The sequence below is a fragment of the Nerophis lumbriciformis genome, linkage group LG36 (genome assembly GCF_033978685.3).
Source record: "Nerophis lumbriciformis linkage group LG36, RoL_Nlum_v2.1, whole genome shotgun sequence".
Taxonomy (NCBI): Eukaryota; Metazoa; Chordata; class Actinopteri; order Syngnathiformes; family Syngnathidae; genus Nerophis; species Nerophis lumbriciformis.
In genome coordinates, this window is record NC_084583.2 from 18,449,089 (window position 1) to 18,468,742 (window position 19,654).

At 44.1% G+C, this 19,654-nt stretch overlaps 1 protein-coding gene across 1 annotated transcript in view; it reads right to left on the reverse strand.

The window, feature by feature from the left end:
* The window catches only part of drp2 (dystrophin related protein 2), a 411,043-nt gene that overhangs the window by 70,983 nt on the left and 320,406 nt on the right, over positions 1-19,654 (reverse strand). The window contains exons 13-14 of the mRNA XM_061930041.2: positions 11,809-12,010; positions 1,477-1,562 (exon numbers count right to left, since the gene is read on the reverse strand). Of these exons, the coding sequence (XP_061786025.2) occupies positions 1,477-1,562; positions 11,809-12,010 (288 nt within the window). The remainder of the gene's footprint in view (positions 1-1,476; positions 1,563-11,808; positions 12,011-19,654) is intronic.

The following is a 19,654-nucleotide window of genomic DNA, read 5'->3' on the forward strand; positions in this document are numbered from 1 at the left end:
AGAGTCTTGCCTCCATCACAGAGTCTTGCCTTCATGACAGTCATCACAGAGTCTTGCCTCCATCACAGAGTCTTGCCTTCATGACAGTCATCACAGAGTCTTGCCTTCATTACAGTCATCACAGTCTTGCCTCCACCACAGAGTCTTGCCTTCATGACAGTCATCACAGTCTTGCCTCCATCACAGAGTCTTGCCTTCATGACAGTCATCACAGAGTCTTGCCTCCATGACAGTCATCACAGAGTCTTGCCTCCATGACAGTCATCACAGTCTTGCCTCCATCACAGAGTCTTGCCTTCATGACAGTCATCACAGAGTCTTGCCTCCATCACAGAGTCTTGCCTTCATGACAGTCATCACAGAGTCTTGCCTTCATTACAGTCATCACAGAGTCTTGCCTCCACCACAGAGTCTTGCCTTCATGACAGTCATCACAGTCTTGCCTCCATCACAGAGTCTTGCCTTCATGACAGTCATCACAGAGTCTTGCCTCCATGACAGTCATCACAGAGTCTTGCCTCCATGACAGTCATCACAGAGTCTTGCCTCCATCACAGAGTCTTGCCTTCATGACAGTCATCACAGAGTCTTGCCTCCATCACAGAGTCTTGCCTTCATGACAGTCATCACAGAGTCTTGCCTTCATGACAGTCATCACAGAGTCTTGCCTCCATCACAGAGTCTTGCCTTCATGACAGTCATCACAGAGTCTTGCCTCCATCACAGAGTCTTGCCTTCATGACAGTCATCACAGAGTCTTGCCTCCATGACAGTCATCACAGAGTCTTGCCTCCATGACAGTCATCACAGAGTCTTGCCTCCATCACAGAGTCTTGCCTTCATGACAGTCATCACAGAGTCTTGCCTCCATCACAGAGTCTTGCCTTCATGACAGTCATCACAGAGTCTTGCCTCCATGACAGTCATCACAGAGTCTTGCCTCCATCACAGAGTCTTGCCTCCATCACAGAGTCTTGCCTTCATGACAGTCATCACAGAGTCTTGCCTCCATCACAGTCTTGCCTTCATGACAGTCATCACAGAGTCTTGCCTTCATGACAGTCATCACAGAGTCTTGCCTCCATCACAGAGTCTTGCCTTCATGACAGTCATCACAGAGTCTTGCCTCCATCACAGAGTCTTGCCTTCATGACAGTCATCACAGAGTCTTGCCTCCATGACAGTCATCACAGAGTCTTGCCTCCATGACAGTCATCACAGAGTCTTGCCTCCATCACAGAGTCTTGCCTTCATGACAGTCATCACAGAGTCTTGCCTCCATCACAGAGTCTTGCCTTCATGACAGTCATCACAGAGTCTTGCCTCCATGACAGTCATCACAGAGTCTTGCCTCCATCACAGAGTCTTGCCTTAATGACAGTAATCACAGAGTCTTGCCTTCATGACAGTCATCACAGAGTCTTGCCTTCATGACAGTCATCACAGAGTCTTGCCTCCATGACAGTCATCACTTACACTTGTACTTGTCCTGGACGTCGGCGTCACACAAGCTCACCAGACCCATCTTCAAGCTCAGCACGCGCATCTTGCCGTTGCGAGCACTAGTGAGAGGAGAGAGGAGAGAAGTTTCAAGCCAGGAAGGATGCATGGCATTAGGCCTAGTGGAAGACGAGTGTTACACGGGTCATGTGAGAACAGCACAGGTCAGTGCCGTGGTGTGAAATTGTATTACTAAAGGCACTGCGGGGAATTGTTCTTGGGTTTATGCCTCACAGAACTCTGACTGTGTCACGGTTCAGTGTTTGGAATCATTTCCTCGCTGCTACGTGAGGCAGCAGAATCCTGTGGCCCACTTTGCTAAGGTCATAGGCGTCAAGCTCCAGAGGACCTGGTTTCTGCCTAGTGTGAGAATGATGTTTAAATCAGCTAGTATTGTCCCATGTAGTGTGTCTTCTTGTGACTTCTTTGCTTTTATCTTATGTCCGCTAGTCAACTCTTTGTTTTGTCGGCTCACAGAGCTGTTTTGGCCAGTTCCTTATCTGTTTTGAAGAAGCAGCTGCATTTCTTTCTGGGTGGGAGGGGCTGTTTTTACTCTACATAAACTGACTCTTTTTGTTTGAGTTTGGACCTGGCTTGCTGATGCTATAGTTGCGTTGTAAGGCCTGGTCTCCTAAGGCTTTAGTAAAACTTGGCCAAGTACTATTCTGTCTCAGTGGTCCTTTTTACTCAACATACATGTCATCCAAAAGAAGTCGGGAGTGACCAGTGACTTTTATTCCCTGAGAGGAAGGCAACAGATCTTGATGAATGCTTCTTCCAGTGACAACATGGCTCCACCACATGAACTGGTGTCTCCACCTAAAGTGAGCCATAGCTGCTAAGACCACACCACAGGAAGACAAGAACATTGCTGGCCATCGTCCTATGGACTGAGCATATGAATACGATCCTTCATAGGGCCGTGAATCTTTGGGCACCACACCATTCGATTCGATTATTGGCAGTAACAAATTGATTCAGAGGTGACGTTCCACGTCCCAAGAGCTAGCTTCTGTAGCCGAGGATCGGACCGCCAAGTGCCCTGCCTTCGGCTGCCGCCCAGCTCACATCGCACCCGACCTCTATGACCCCTGCTATGGGTGGTGAGCCCATTGGAGGGGGGACCCACGTTGCCTCTTTGGGCTGTGCCATGGGGACAGGCCCGGCCACCAGGCGCTCGCCATCGTGCCCCACCTCCGGGCCTGGCTCCAGAGGGGGGCCCCGGTGACCCGCGTCCGGGCGAGGGAAATCTGGGTCCTTGTTTTTTTATTATTCATGGAGGTCTTCGGCGTCTTCAGTAATGCGGACGCTGTATCGATCCGTTGTGGTGAAGAAGGAGCTGAGCCGGAAGGCAAAGCTCTCAATTTACCGGTCGATCTACGTTCCCATCCTCACCTATGGTCATGAGCTTTGGGTTATGACCGAAAGGACAAGATCACGGGTACAAGCGGCCGAAATGAGTTTCCTCCGCCGGGTGGCGGGGCTCTCCCTTAGAGATAGGGTGAGAAGCTCTGCCATCCGGGGGGAGCTCAAAGTAAAGCCGCTGCTCCTCCACATCGAGAGGAGCCAGATGAGGTGGTTCGGGCATTTGGTCAGGATGCCACCCGAACGCCTCCCTAGGGAGGTGTTTAGGGCACGTCCGACCGGTAGGAGGCCGCGGGGAAGACCCAGGACACGTTGGGAAGACTATGTCTCCCGGCTGGCCTGGGAACGCCTCGGGGACCCACAGGAAGAGCTGGACGAAGTGGCTGGGGAGAGGGAAGTCTGGGCTTTCCTGCTTAGGCTGCTGCCCCCGCGACCCGACCTCGGATAAGCGGAAGAAGATGGATGGATGGATGGAAATTGATTCAGAATCGATTCTCAATTCAAAATCTATACTTTACCTCCATAAAATAGATAAACAGCTGTGATAAACGTCGATATTACTTCAAATAAAACCAGTTTTGTTTTATAAAATTCTAGCCAAACATTGAATAAAGTCAAATACAAATAAGACAACACGAGACAATACGTCTCTTTTCTAAAGTAACACACTACACATTAGGGATGCTACTAACGATCATTTTGATAGTCGATTAGTCAACGACTAGTTGACTCGTCCATCAGAAATATCAAGCAGCTAAAATGTGTGGAGAGCGTTTTGCATTTTTCCACATCATCCCTTGTAATGGATTTAAAACGGGTGTAGTTTTTACGCTGATAGGATATCTTTTTTAATAACATCCACAAAGTTCCAAGAGCAAGTTGTGTTATGTGTGACCATCTTTGTTGAATTTTTGAGCTGGTTGAATGTTTTTTTTCTACACCATGGCTAGGGAGGGTTGCTGGGATTGGGTCATATAAGTAAATGATGTGCACGCTTGATGTACAAATAAAGGCCACTGACTTGAGCTACTTATTCAGGCCACCAGATGGCAACTAATAGTCGCTATCAGACCACTGACTCTTTGTAGATTATATGGAAACACAGCCAGTTCCGTCTGGACTCGTGCCGTCAACCGTATCATCGTACAGTCAGAATTGATAACACATTGCATCCCTAACCAATGTATTCCACATATTCTGCCTAGCAACAAGTGGCCATAAGCGGGAGAAATGTCACGGCGCGGGCTCGAACCCGTTTTTCTCTGACAGCTGGGTCTGCCAGCACCTCCGTTGGCAGCGTGATGAGACACGCCCCTGCTCGCGCTGGCCGCGTCACGCCCACATGCTGGCAAGGCTGTGGGCGATCAGCAATCTGCACACCTGGGACTGACGAGGGCGAGCGGTATAAAGACCAGTGGACCCAAGGATCCTATCCGGAACTTAATCCTGTTACGTTTGCTTCCCGTGTCCTCCATCTTTGAGCCTCAACTCTCCCTGGACTTTGGACTGCCTCGACCCCCGCTTGGACACGGACCTCCTACGCCTCGCCCTTCGCCCTGACCATCTGCCTGCCCCACGGACCACCTTCATGCCTTGTTCCTCCTCTCGCCCAACACATTTGGTGAAACACTACAGCTAATCACACACACACCTTGGATCTAGTCACACTCCATTTCCTTAGTTTATATTAGTATTGTTTGATTATTATATACATTGTCTATATTAGAGATGCGCGGTTTGCGGGCACAACCGCGGAGTCCGCGGATTATCCGCGGATCGGGCGGATGAAATTAAAAAAAATTAGATTTTATCCGCGGGTCGGGTCGGGCGGTTGAAATAAAAAAAAAAAAAGATTTTAAATAGATTCAGGCGGGTGGCAGTTAAACCAATTGGGAAATATATATACATAGTTAAATGTTGTTACCCACATACGAAAAACGAGCAGGCACCTGCAGCATATGCCACAACAGAAGAAAAAAAAGAAGAAGAGATGGACACTTTTACGGAGCGGAGAAGGGACGCCTCGCCGGGGTCCGGGACCGAGGTCCCTTCCCCCGAGAGGGCCCCACCGGGAGCCGTAGCTGAGGCGATCCGCGAGAAGGGCCCGACGCACGTCCAGGGTCACCACCGCGCCCACCGCACCGACACCCCGCCTCGTCCGCCTTAGCCGCGGCCGGCGTCACGCGCAGCAGGTAAGCAGCTTACCTGCCCGCCACCCCCGTGGCCGGGGGCTCGTAACAGGGGTCACTCCGTCCGCTCCGCCCGCGCAGCTTACCTGCCCGCCACCCCTGTTGCCGGGGGCGCGTAACAGGGGTCACTCCGCGCGCAGTGCGCTCACGAAAGGGGTGGGGCTCACCCTGGTTGATATAGACAGCAGGACGGTGGCCATGGAAGTCGGAACCCGCTAAGGAGTGTGTAACAACCCACCTGTTGAATCAACTAGCCCTGAAAATGGATGGCGCTGGAGCGTCGGGCCCATACCCGGCCGTCGCCGGCAGCGAGACGCGCTTGGAGGTGCGCTCAGCGCGGCTCCCATATGATTGCGCACTGGTGTGCGTCTGGGCCGTGACAGCGTGGCACGCGAATGTCTGTGCTGCATTGGATCAGTCTCCTTTCTTTAACAGGCAAAAGCTTTATAACCTCACTAATGCCTTGCATCGTCTATATTAGATATATAACAACGGGCGGGTGCGGGTGGATGCGGTTCTGATTAAATGTTACATCGGGTGGATGGCGGATGGTTGACGACTTTCTGATGCGGTTGCGGATGAAATAATTGCCTATCCGCGCATCTCTAGTCTATATATATATATAATAAAAATACATAGAGCTATACCGCCCCCTTGTGTCTGTGCCGTCAACTCCCTCCTGTAATATATAACAAGAAAGACTCTAAATATTATTCTCCCGATCTTGTTGGCATGCGTCTCAGAAGTGCGATGTCATTTTGGAGAAGCTAACATTGATCTCTTCGCTGCAGTTTCCCAGCGAGCTTGCCAGCGCTCCCTGGGAAACAAGTCAGCATTTTAATGGGCAACAATTTGAGGAAGACATAATCTTATCAGATTAGCATACGAGGAGGGAAAAGAAGATGATGGCTTGCAAGGCGTGTAGAATTCAATCACGCATCCTGAGCTGAGTCTTCCTCAAATGCTGCTGGCACGCGGAGGGAAAAGTCAGGTGGGGTTTTTTTTTTTTCTGGGAGTGAAGGCTTTACTGAGTGGAGATGATTAAACTCGGAGGAGAAGTCAAAGAAGAGCTGAGCTGAACACTGAGCTTCCAAGTCTTAAAGTAGAAGCTGGGGTGGATCCACAGCCTAAGGAGGCAACTGGCTGTCATCTCCTTTCTCACACTGAAGCTGCACACCCACGCCCTGTGCACACCATCTTACAACACACACCAGCAGCCATGTGGCACACCCACACCCTGTGCACACCATCTTACAACACACACCAGCAGCTATGTGACACACCCACACCCTGTGCACACCATCTTGTAACACACACCAGCAGCCATGTGACACACCCACGTCCTGTGCACACCATCTTGTAACACACACAGGCTTGCAGTAGCGTATTTTCCAGACTATAAGCCGCACCAGCTAAATTTTAAAAGGAAAAAAAATAATTTTCCATATATTAGCCGCAGATATTTGGATGGAAAGATTTTGTACCGTATTTCCCGGGCTTCAGAGCGCACCCGCATATAAGACACATTCACTGCGTTGTAGAAAAAAAACATATGTTTCCATATATTAGCCGCTCTGGACTATAAGTCGCAGATATATAAGTTGTGAAATGAGTTATTTACACGGAAAGATTGTGTAAAAGTTTATTTACATATCTTAATTGTTTCCAAACGCTGTCTGTAACACGGCAGTAAAACGGCTGATCAAACAAAACGTCAGTCATGGTCATGGAGCCACTAGCTGGGCAAGCTAGTGAAACAATACAAAAAGAATGTAAGTTAGAAATACTAACACAGACACTCGTAAACGTCTTAGCAGATTGGCTAATGCTAACGACGCTAGCGTCATTACATTAAGATAGCATGTACAAACATGCGTGAAAACACTCCTACAGGCATCACACGTGGGTCGCTTTAGTAAGTACGAATTGTTTTAGTTGTATTGTAAAACTTATAAACGTTGCTTGGAGTGATGAATGAAGGATCCATTCGAGTAGAAACGCTATGGGTGGCTAAAAGACTGAGCGGCAATTGTACTTCCGGTTCATAGCTCAGTCTAAACAGAAGGGTAATTCAGCACCTGCAGTGAACAAGCTTGTCCAAAAAGATAGCGCCATAGCACAAACAATAACACATTTATTCAGTGTGTTTGCTTCATTTTTGAAACTATTCACATCACGAGTGGCCGTCAGCGAAGAACAATCCACACATTTTAAGCAGCAGGGTTCAAAGTGTAGGGAAAAGTAACAGCTTATAGTCCAGAATTGATGGTAAATGTTTATTTGCATACTTTAATTTAATTTAAATTTAAATTTAATTTATTATAAATATAATAAAATTTTAATAAAAAATATAATTAATTTAATTTAATTTAACACGGCAGTAAAACGGCTGATCAAACAAAACAGAAGTCATTGATGTCTTTATTCATCTTTTATGAAAGGAATAACAGATTCTCCTTTTTTTAATAAGGCTCAGGATTCTTCTTCTTTGTACTTTGTCAACACTTGGAGTTCCAACAGTTTCTTAAAGTGGATCATTGCTTGATTTCTTTGCTTCATCCATTCCATCATTTAGCCGTTAGCGAAGAAACGTCCATTGGATTAGCCGCAGGGTTCAAAGCTTGGGAAAAAAGTAGCGGCCTATAGTCTGGAAAATATAACCTCGTGTCTTGTCGGAGCATCTACGTGCTGGGGAACGTTGAGTGGATTGACTTATGCTACAGCAAGGAATCGAACCTTCAGCACTGATTCCCCCCTGCAGATAACGACACTTTCCTTTTCACTATTTACCTGCAAATGTGCCAGCGCACCAAGTCAGCAGGATGAAATCAACACAGTGTCAGTACAGCAAGCGAGTGTGCCACACGCTCACTAAGCCATTTAGCCATCACAAGCCCCCACTTAAGCTAGAGTAATGATTAAAAGAAGGAGTGTAAATAAAGTCTAACCTCCCTGGCAGCGTTACAAGTGCACACACAGACTCACAAAAGCAAAAGCAAAAGCAATTACTGTGGAATTTATGCAGCGGGCAAAGTCTGTGATTGTCTCATTAGTGGCGAGTACTTAAGAAAGAAGTCACTCGGGGGTTTAACCCTCGCTTCTGTTGCTCTGCGAGGCAGCGAGAAGAAGGAGAGACAATATGTAGGTTGAACGTTGGCGTGAAAGAGGATTTGTTTCCACTTCTGTCTCAGAAGGCAGGATTGATCCAGTGCGCTTTGGAGATTTAGTCGTGTTGTGGCATCTTAAAGACGCCTGTGCACAAACACTCAATCTCTCACTCATTATACACAAAAAGTGCTTTTGGACTCACATGGCAGAAGTCCTGATGAGTAACACATACAGTTTTTCTTTGTGGGAGCCGCTGCACCTCCTTAAAAGCTTCATTAACTACCTCGTCATCCACGTCTTACATTAACTACCTCGTCATCCACGTCTTACATTAACTACCTCGTCATCCACGTCTTACATTAACTACCTCGTCATCCACGTCTTACATTAACTACCTCGTCATCCACGTCTTACATTAACTACCTCGTCATCCACGTCTTACATTAACTACCTCGTCATCCACGTCTTACATTAACTACCTATCATCCACGTCTTACATTAACTACCTCGTCATCCACGTCTTACATTAACTACCTCGTCATCCACGTCTTACATTAATTGACACCATATATGTTAACATATTGGAATGTTAACATATTTAAAAAGGGAACTCCTAACGTTTGCAATAAATTATAACAAAAAATTAACAAATAAAAACGTTTGGGGATTTTTTTCAAATTTAAAGAAAATATCTGAAATGTTTACATTTAAAAACTTATAATTATCGGAGTAAATCATAATTTAAAAAAATGGGGGAGAAATGACTTTTAATATAAAATAAAAACTCTCAGGTTTAATGTCCCATTCATAGAATACATTTAATTGCACTGCAATACTGCAAGTATTTTTTTTATCCTCTTTAAAAATGTGTTTACATCCTTTTTCTGTTGAGCTGTTTTAAAAACCATCAAGTTTAAAACATGTAATTAAAGCAAATTAACACACACACACACACACAGGTATGTATATATATATATTAAAAAGTTAAAGTAGCAATGATTGTCACACACACACACACACACACTAGGTGTGGCGAAATTATTCTCTGCATTTGACCCTTCACCCTTAATCACCCCCTGGGAGGTGAGGGGAGCAGTGAGCAGCAGCGGTTGCCGCACCCAAGAATAATTTTTGGTGATTTAACCCCCGATCCCAATATATATATATATATATAAAGTTGGATTATACGTCAGTAAGAAGCAGAGGTGGGTAGAGTAGCCAGAAATTGTACTCAAATAAGAGTACTGTTACTTTAGAGATTTATTACTCAAGTAAAAGTAAGGAGTAGTCACCCAAATATTTACTTGAGTAAAAGTAAAAAGTATGTTGTGAAAAAGCTACTCAAGTACTGAGTAACTGATGAGTAACATATACACACACACACACACACACACATATATATATATATATATATATATATATATATATATATATATATATATATATATATATATATATATATATATATATATATATATACATATACACACACACACACATATATATATATATATATATATATATTAGAGATGCGCGGATAGGCAATTATTTCATCCGCAACTGCATCAGAAAGTCGTCAACCATCCGCAATCCACCCGATCTAACATTTGATCAGAACCGCACCCGCCCGTTGTTATATATCTAATATAGACGATGCAAGGCATTAGTGAGGTTATAAAGCTTTTGCCTGTTAAAGAAAGGAGACTGATCCAATGCAGCACAGACATTCGCGTGCCACGCTGTCACGACCCAGACGCACACCAGTGGGCAATCATATGGGAGCCGCGCTGAGCGCACCTCCAAGCGCGTCTTGCTGCCGGCGACGGCCGCTTATGAGCCCGACGCTCCAGCGCCATCCATTTTCAGGGCTAGTTGATTCGGCAGGTGGGTTGTTACACACTCCTTAGCGGGTTCCAACTTCCATGGCCACCGTCCTGCTGTCTATATCAACCAGGGTGAGCCCCACCCCTTTCGTGAGCGCACTGCGCGCGGAGTGACCCCTGTTACGCGCCCCCGGCAATGGGGGTGGCGGGCAGGTAAGCTGCTTACCTGCTGCGCGTGACGCCGGCCGCGGCGAAGGCGGACGAGGCGGGGTGTCGGTGCGGTGGGCGCGGTGGTGACCCTGGACGTGCGTCGGGCCCTTCTCGCGGATCGCCTCAGCTACGGCTCCCGGTGGGGCCCTCTCGGGGGAAGGGGCCTCGGTCCCGGACCCCGGCGAGGCGTCCCTTCTCCGCTCCGTAAAAGTGTCCATCTCTTTTTTCTTTTTTTCTTCTGTTGTGGCATATGCAGCAGGTGCCTGCTCGTTTTTCGTATGTGGGTAACAACATTTAACTATGTATATATATTTCCCAATTGGTTTAACTGCCACCCGCCTGAATCCATTTAAAATCTAATTATTTTTCATTTCAACCGCCTGACCCGACCCGACCCGACCCGACCCGCGGATAAAATCAAATTTTTTTTTATTTCATCCGCCCGATCCGCGGATAATCCGCGGACTCCGCGGTTGTGCCCGCAAACCGCGCATCTCTAATATATATATATATACACACACACACACATATATATATATATATATATATATATATACACACATATATATATATATACACATATATATATATACATACATTGATATATACAGTATATAATTTATATTTATTTATTTTGCCGTTTTTGTTTACATGTTAAAGGTGTTTTAATGAATATACATGCATGTTTAACACATATAGATTCCTTTCTTTCATGAAAACAAGAATATAAGTTGGTGTATTACCTGATTCTGATGACTTGCATTGATTGTAATCAGACAGTAGTGATGATAACGTCCACGTTTTCAAATGGAGGAGAAAAAAAGTTCCTCCTTTCTGTCTAATACCACATGAAAGTGGTTGGTTTTTGGCTTCTTATTTGTCCAGCTTCCGTATTCGTTTTTATACACTTTACAAGAAATACATTGGCGGCAAACTCCGTCGCTTGCTAGCTTGTTTGCGCTGGCTTTCGGAGACTCTTATTTTGAAAGCGCAGGCGCGATGGAGCGGCACTTTTATTGTGAAGACAGGAACTGTGCAGTCAGTCTTTAGGCTTTTGACGGGATGAACGGTTGAAATAAAAAAGGGTCTTTTTTCCTTCACACTTTTGATTGATTGATTGGAACTTTTATTAGTAGATTGCACAGTACAGTACATATTCCGTACAATTGACCACTAAATGGTAACACCCCAATACGTTTTTCAACTTGTTTAAGTCAGGTCATGTGACCGCCTGGCTCTGTTTGATTGGTCCAACGTCACCAGTGACTGCATCTGATTGGTGGAACGGAGTGAACGTCACCAGTGACTGTATTTGTTGAAACGCAGGCACTATGAAGGTCTGTCTGACAGACCAAAACAAACAAAGCGTGCATTAACAGATCGATAAAAATTAGTAGCGAGTAGCGAGCTGAATGTAGATAAAAGTAGCGGGGTAAAAGTAGCGTTTCTTCTCTATAAATATACTCAAGTAAAAGTAAAAGTACGTTGCTTTAAAACTACTCTTAGAAGTACAATTTATCCCAAAAGTTACTCAAGTAGATGTAACGGAGTAAATGTAGCTCGTTACTACCCACCTCTGGTAATAAGTAAGGCGATGGCTGCAGGTGTCTCACCTGTCGTAGACGTTGAGCAGCCAGTTGAGACACATGTCCACGCAGAGCGGCACGTTGACCAAGACGGTCCTCTCCTCCTCCAGCCTCTCGTAAAGCGCCGTCAGCCCGTGGATGACCTCCACCACGTCCATCACGCGCTCGCCTTGACTGAGATCTTGCTCCCGAAACACTTCCACCAAGTTGCTCAGCGCCACTAAGTCCACTAAGCACACAGAGAACACAGCAGACATCAACAACAACAACAATGCAATATATATATATATATATCCATCCATCCATCTTCTTCCGCTTATCCGAGGTCGGGTCGCGGGGGCAGCAGCCTAAGCAGGGAAGCCCAGACTTCCCTCTCCCCAGCCACTTCGTCCAGCTCCTCCCGGGGGACCCTGAGGCGTTCCCAGGCCAGCCGGGAGACATAGTCTTCCCAACGTGTCCTGGGTCTTCCCCGTGGCCTCCTACCGGTCGGACGTGCCCTAAACACCTCCCTAGGGAGGCGTTCAGGTGGCATCCTGACCAGATGCCCGAACCACCTCATCTGGCTCCTCTCCATGTGGAGGAGCAGCGGCTTTACTTTGAGCTCCTCCCGGATGGCAGAGCTTCTCACCCTATCTCTAAGGGAGAGCCCCGCCACCCGGCGGAGGAAACTCATTTCGGCCGCTTGTACCCGTGATCTTGTCCTTTCGGTCATAACCCAAAGCTCATGACCATAGGTGAGGATGGGAACGTAGATCGACCGGTAAATTGAGAGCTTTGCCTTCCGGCTCAGCTCCTTCTTCACCACAACGGATCGATACAGCGTCCGCATTACTGAAGACGCCGCACCGATCCGCCTGTCGATCTCACGATCCACTCTTCCCTCACTCGTGAACAAGACTCCGAGGTACTTGAACTCCTCCACTTGGGGCAAAATCTCCTCCCCAACCCGGAGATGGCACTCCACCCTTTTCTGGGCGAGAACCATGGACTCGGACTTGGAGGTGCTGATTCTCATCCCAGTCGCTTCACACTCGGCTGCGAACCGATCCAGTGAGAGCTGAAGATCCTGGCCAGATGAAGCCATCAGGACCACATCATCTACAAAAAGCAGAGACCTAATCCTGCAGTCACCAAACCAGATCCCCTCAATGCCTTGACTGCGCCTAGAAATTCTGTCCATAAAAGTTATGAACAGAATCGGTGACAAAGGGCAGCCTTGGCGGAGTCCAACCGTCAGTGGAAACGTGTCAGACTTACTGCCGGCAATGCGGACCAAGCTCTGGCACTGATCATACAGGGAGCGGACTGCCACAATCAGACAGTCTGATACCCCATACTCTCTGAGCACTCCCCACAGGACTTCCCGAGGGACACGGTCGAATGCCTTCTCCAAGTCTACAAAACACATGTAGACTGGTTGGGCAAACTCCCATGCACCCTCAAGGACCCTGCCGAGAGTATAGAGCTGGTCCACAGTTCCACGACCAGGACGAAAACCACACTGTTCCTCCTGAATCCGAGGTTCGACTCTCCGGCGTAGCCTCCTCTCCAGTACACCTGAATAGACCTTACCAAGAAGGCTGAGGAGTGTGATCCCACGATAGTTAGAACACACCCTCCGGTTCCCTTTCTTAAAGAGAGGAACCACCACCCCGGTCTGCCAATCCAGAGGTACCGCCCCCGATGTCCACGCGATGCTGCAGAGTCTTGTCAACCAAGACAGCCCCACAGCATCCAGAGCCTTAAGGAACTCCGGGCGGATCTCATCTACCCCTGGGGCCTTGCCACCGAGGAGCTTTTTAACTACCTCAGCAACCTCAGCCCCAGAAATAGGAGAGCCCACCACAGACTCCCCAGGCACTGCTTCCTCAGAGGAAGACGTGTTGGTGGGATTGAGGAGGTCTTCGAAGTATTCCCTCCACCGATCCACAACATCCGCAGTCGAGGTCAGCAGAACACCATCCTCGCCATACACGGTGTTGATAGTGCACTGCTTCCCCTTCCTGAGGCGGCGGATGGTGGTCCAGAATTGCTTCGAAGCCGTCCGGAAGTCGTTTTCCATGGCTATATATATATATATATATTTATGACGCAGACCACCTAGTCATGTGACAAGTCCCAGTTTACCCAAACACACCCATGTAGAAAAGGCCAGCTGGTTGTGAATCAATGGAAACATGAGTGAGAGGAGGCTGACTTTAGAGCTGCATGCTTCAGGCAGGACATGTGATCTCAGCGCGACTAAAAGTCTTTTAAAAGGTGCAACTAAAAGCTATAATTGCTGACCTGGTCGATAAGCATTCACAACACAGACTGAATATGTGCAAGCCATCACCTCAGAGTGGCTGTGGGATTATGTGAGAGGGAGGGAGGGAGAGGGAGAGAGAGAGAGAGTGAGAGAGTGATATGTGTGCTAGTTGTAGCTATTAGGCTGTTGTAGTTTTTATTGTTTTACTATTTATTTGAGTTGTTGGGGGCAGCTATTTGTGGTTGTAGGTGTTGTTGTTAAATGCACTGTCGCACTTTGAGGTTGTTTGCTCAATTTAAAGTGCTTTTACTAATACAATATATTATTATTATTATTATTACTACATCATTTAGCCGTTAACAAAGAAAAATCTATACATCAGCCGCAGGGCTCAAAGTGTGGGGAAATAGTAGAAGCTTGCAGTGTGTAAAATATGAGAGAATAAAGCAGAGTCTGTCTTCTGTGTTTGTCACTTCTTGTTTGCTGTCGTATACTACTTTTTATATTTGGCCTCAACTTTGCTGTCATATACTACTTTTTATATTTGGCCTCAACTTTGCTGTCGTATACTACTTTTTATATTTGGCCTCAACTTTGCTGTTGTATACTACTTTTTATATTTGGCCTCAACTTTGCTGTTGTATACTACTTTTTATATTTGGCCTCAACTTTGCTGTCGTATACTACTTTTTATATTTGGCCTCAACTTTGCTGTTGTATACTACTTTTTATATTTGGCCTCAACTTTGCTGTCATATACTACTTTTTATATTTGGCCTCAACTTTGCTGTTGTATACTACTTTTTATATTTGGCCTCAACTTTGCTGTCATATACTACTTTTTATATTTGGCCTCAACTTTGCTGTCGTATACTACTTTTTATATTTGGCCTCAACTTTGCTGTCGTATACTACTTTTTATATTTGGCCTCAACTTTGCTGTCATATACTACTTTTTATATTTGGCCTCAACTTTGCTGTCGTATACTACTTTTTATATTTGGCCTCAACTTTGCTGTTGTATACTACTTTTTATATTTGGCCTCAACTTTGCTGTCGTATACTACTTTTTATATTTGGCCTCAACTTTGCTGTCGTATACTACTTTTTATATTTGGCCTCAACTTTGCTGTCATATACTACTTTTTATATTTGGCCTCAACTTTGCTGTCGTATACTACTTTTTATATTTGGCCTCAACTTTGCTGTTGTATACTACTTTTTATATTTGGCCTCAACTTTGCTGTCGTATACTACTTTTTATATTTGGCCTCAACTTTGCTGTCGTATACTACTTTTTATATTTGGCCTCAACTTTGCTGTTGTATACTACTTTTTATATTTGGCCTCAACTTTGCTGTCGTATACTACTTTTTATATTTGGCCTCAACTTTGCTGTTGTATACTACTTTTTATATTTGGCTTCAACTTTGCTGTTGTATACTACTTTTTATATTTGGCCTCAACTTTGCTGTTGTATACTACTTTTTATATTTGGCCTCAACTTTGCTGTTGTATACTACTTTTTATATTTGGCCTCAACTTTGCTGTCGTATACTACTTTTTATATTTGGCCTCAACTTTGCTGTTGTATACTACTTTTTATATTTGGCTTCAACTTTGCTGTTGTATACTACTTTTTATATTTGGCCTCAACTTTGCTGTTGTATACTACTTTTTATATTTGGCCTCAACTTTGCTGTTGTATACTACTTTTTATATTTGGCCTCAACTTTGCTGTTGTATACTACTTTTTATATTTGGCCTCAACTTTGCTGTTGTATACTACTTTTTATATTTGGCCTCAACTTTGCTGTCATATACTACTTTTTATATTTGGCCTCAACTTTGCTGTTGTATACTACTTTTTATATTTGGCCTCAACTTTGCTGTTGTATACTACTTTTTATATTTGGCCTCAACTTTGCTGTCGTATACTACTTTTTATATTTGGCCTCAACTTTGCTGTCGTATACTACTTTTTATATTTGGCCTCAACTTTGCTGTCGTATACTACTTTTTATATTTGGCCTCAACTTTGCTGTCATATAGCTGTCATCATAGCGTGATGTTATGATGTAATCATAGCGTGATGTTATGATGTCATCATAGCGTGATGTTATGATGTGATCATAGCGTGATGTTATGATGTCATCATAGCATGATGTTATGATGTCATCATAGCGTGATGTTATGTCATCATAGCGTGATGTTATGATGTCATAGTGTGATGTTATGATGTGATCATAGCGTGATGTTATGATGTGATCATAGCGTGATGTTATGATGTCATCATAGCGTGATGTTATGATGTCATCATAGTGTGATGTTATGATGTGATCATAGTGTGATGTTATGTCATCATAGCGTGATGTTATGATGTCATCATAGCGTGATGTTATGATGTCATAGCGTGATGTTATGATGTCATCATAGCGTGATGTTATGTCATCATAGCGTGATGTTTTGATGTCATCATAGCGTGATGTTACGATGTGATCATAGCGTGATGTTATGATGTCATCATAGTGTGATGTTATGATGTCATCATAGCGTGATGTTATGATGTGATCATAGCGTGATGTTATGATGTCATCATAGCGTGATGTTATGATGTGATCATAGCGTGATGTTATGATGTCATCATAGCGTGATGTTATGATGTCATCATAGCGTGATGTTATGATGTGATCATAGCGTGATGTTATGATGACATCATAGCGTGATGTTATGAAGTCATCATAGCGTGATGTTATGATGTCATCATAGCGTGATGTTATGATGTGATCATAGCGTGATGTTATGATGTCATCATAGCGTGATGTTATGATGTCATCATAGCGTGATGTTATGATGTAATCATAGCGTGATGTTATGATGTCATCATAGCGTGATGTTATGATGTCATCATAGCGTGATGTTATGATGTCATCATAGCGTGATGTTATGATGTCATCATAGCGTGATGTTATGATGTCATCATAGCGTGATGTTATGATGTCATCATAGCGTGATGTTATGATGTCATCATAGCGTGATGTTATGATGTCATCATAGCGTGATGTTATGATGTCATCATAGCGTGATGTTATGATGACATCATAGCGTGATGTTATGAAGTCATCATAGCGTGATGTTATGATGTGATCATAGCGTGATGTTATGATGTCATCATAGCGTGATGTTATGATGTCATCATAGCGTGATGTTATGAAGTCATCATAGCGTGATGTTATGATGTGATCATAGCGTGATGTTATGATGTCATCATAGCGTGATGTTATGATGTCATCATAGCGTGATGTTATGATGACATCATAGCGTGATGTTATGAAGTCATCATAGCGTGATGTTATGATGTGATCATAGCGTGATGTTATGATGTGATCATAGCGTGATGTTATGATGTCATCATAGCGTGATGTTATGATGTCATCATAGCGTGATGTTATGATGTCATCATAGCGTGATGTTATGATGTCATCATAGCGTGATGTTATGATGTGATCATAGCGTGATGTTATGATGTGATCATAGCGTGATGTTATGATGTCATCATAGCGTGATGTTATGATGTGATCATAGCGTGATGTTATGATGTGATCATAGTGTGATGTTATGTCATCATAGCGTGATGTTAAGAAGTCATCATAGCGTGATGTTATGATGTCATCATAGGGTGATGTTATGATGTCATCATAGTGTGATGTTATGATGTCATCATAGCGTGATGTTATGATGTCATCATAGCGTGATGTTATGATGTCATCATAGCGTGATGTTATGATGTGATCATAGCGTGATGTTATGATGTCATCATAGCGTGATGTTATGATGTGATCATAGCGTGATATTATGATGTCATCATAGCGTGATGTTATGATGTCATCATAGCGTGATGTTATGTCATCATAGCGTGATGTTATGATGTCATAGTGTGATGTTATGATGTGATCATAGCGTGATGTTATGATGTGATCATAGCGTGATGTTATGATGTCATCATAGCGTGATGTTATGATGTCATCATAGCGTGATGTTATGATGTGATCATAGTGTGATGTTATGTCATCATAGCGTGATGTTAAGAAGTCATCATAGCGTGATGTTATGATGTCATCATAGCGTGATGTTATGATGTCATAGCGTGATGTTATGATGTGATCATAGCGTGATGTTATGATGTCATCATAGCGTGATGTTATGATGTCATCATAGCGTGATGTTATGATGCCAACATAGCGTGATGTTATGATGTCATCATAGCGTGATGTTATGATGACATCATAGCGTGATGTTATGAAGTCATCATAGCGTGATGTTATGATGTGATCATAGCGTGATGTTATGATGTCATCATAGCGTGATGTTATGATGACATCATAGCGTGACGTTATGATGTCATCATAGCGTGATGTTATGTCATCATAGCGTGATGTTTTGATGTCATCATAGCGTGATGTTATGATGTGATCATAGCGTGATGTTATGATGTCATCATAGTGTGATGTTATGATGTCATCATAGTGTGATGTTATGATGTCATCATAGCGTGATGTTATGATGTGATCATAGCGTGATGTTATGATGTGATCATAGCGTGATGTTATGATGTCATCATAGCGTGATGTTATGATGTGATCATAGCGTGATGTTATGATGTCATCATAGCGTGATGTTATGATGTCATCATAGCGTGATGTTATGATGCCATCATAGCGTGATGTTATGATGTCATCATAGCGTGATGTTATGATGACATCATAGCGTGATGTTATGAAGTCATCATAGCGTGATGTTATGATGTGATCATAGCGTGATGTTATGATGTCATCATAGCGTGATGTTATGATGACATCATAGCGTGACGTTATGATGTCATCATAGCGTAATGTTATGAAGTCATCATAGCGTGATGTTATGATGACATCATAGCGTGATGTTATGAAGTCATCATAGCGTGATGTTATGATGTGATCATAGCGTGATGTTATGATGTCATCATAGCGTGATGTTATGATGTCATCATAGCGTGATGTTATGATGTGATCATAGCGTGATGTTATGATGTCATCATAGCGTGATGTTATGATGACATCATAGCGTGACGTTATGATGTCATCATAGCGTGATGTTATGATGTGTTCATAGCGTGATGTTATTGTTTACATGAACACAGAAGCGCCCAGCAGACAACATCTGCATGTGATGGCCAGGAGTGTGATGTGTGTGACCCTCAAGCATGACCTCCTGGTCTAATAGAGGTCACTAACGAGGCTCTAATTAGCAGACCAGCACTCATCCTGGTGAAGGTGAACAGTTGAGTTCAGTTCATGTGGAACATGAATAAGATACAATGTCATCATCACATATTTACACTTCTTTCATCACAGCACGCCTGAAAAGGAGTAGGAAGCTTATTTCATCCTACTCCTTTTCATACCATTTCCTTGTTCTCTGTAACAGAACAGTGAATACATAAATAATACACCATTGTAAGTAAACAAATAATCTTTATTTTATAATATATATATTGTTGTGTGTACTTAGTGAAGACTTGTAGTTTGAACAGTCTCTTAAAGTGATTCATATTAGTGCTTTCCTTCATTTCTTTGCTTCATACAT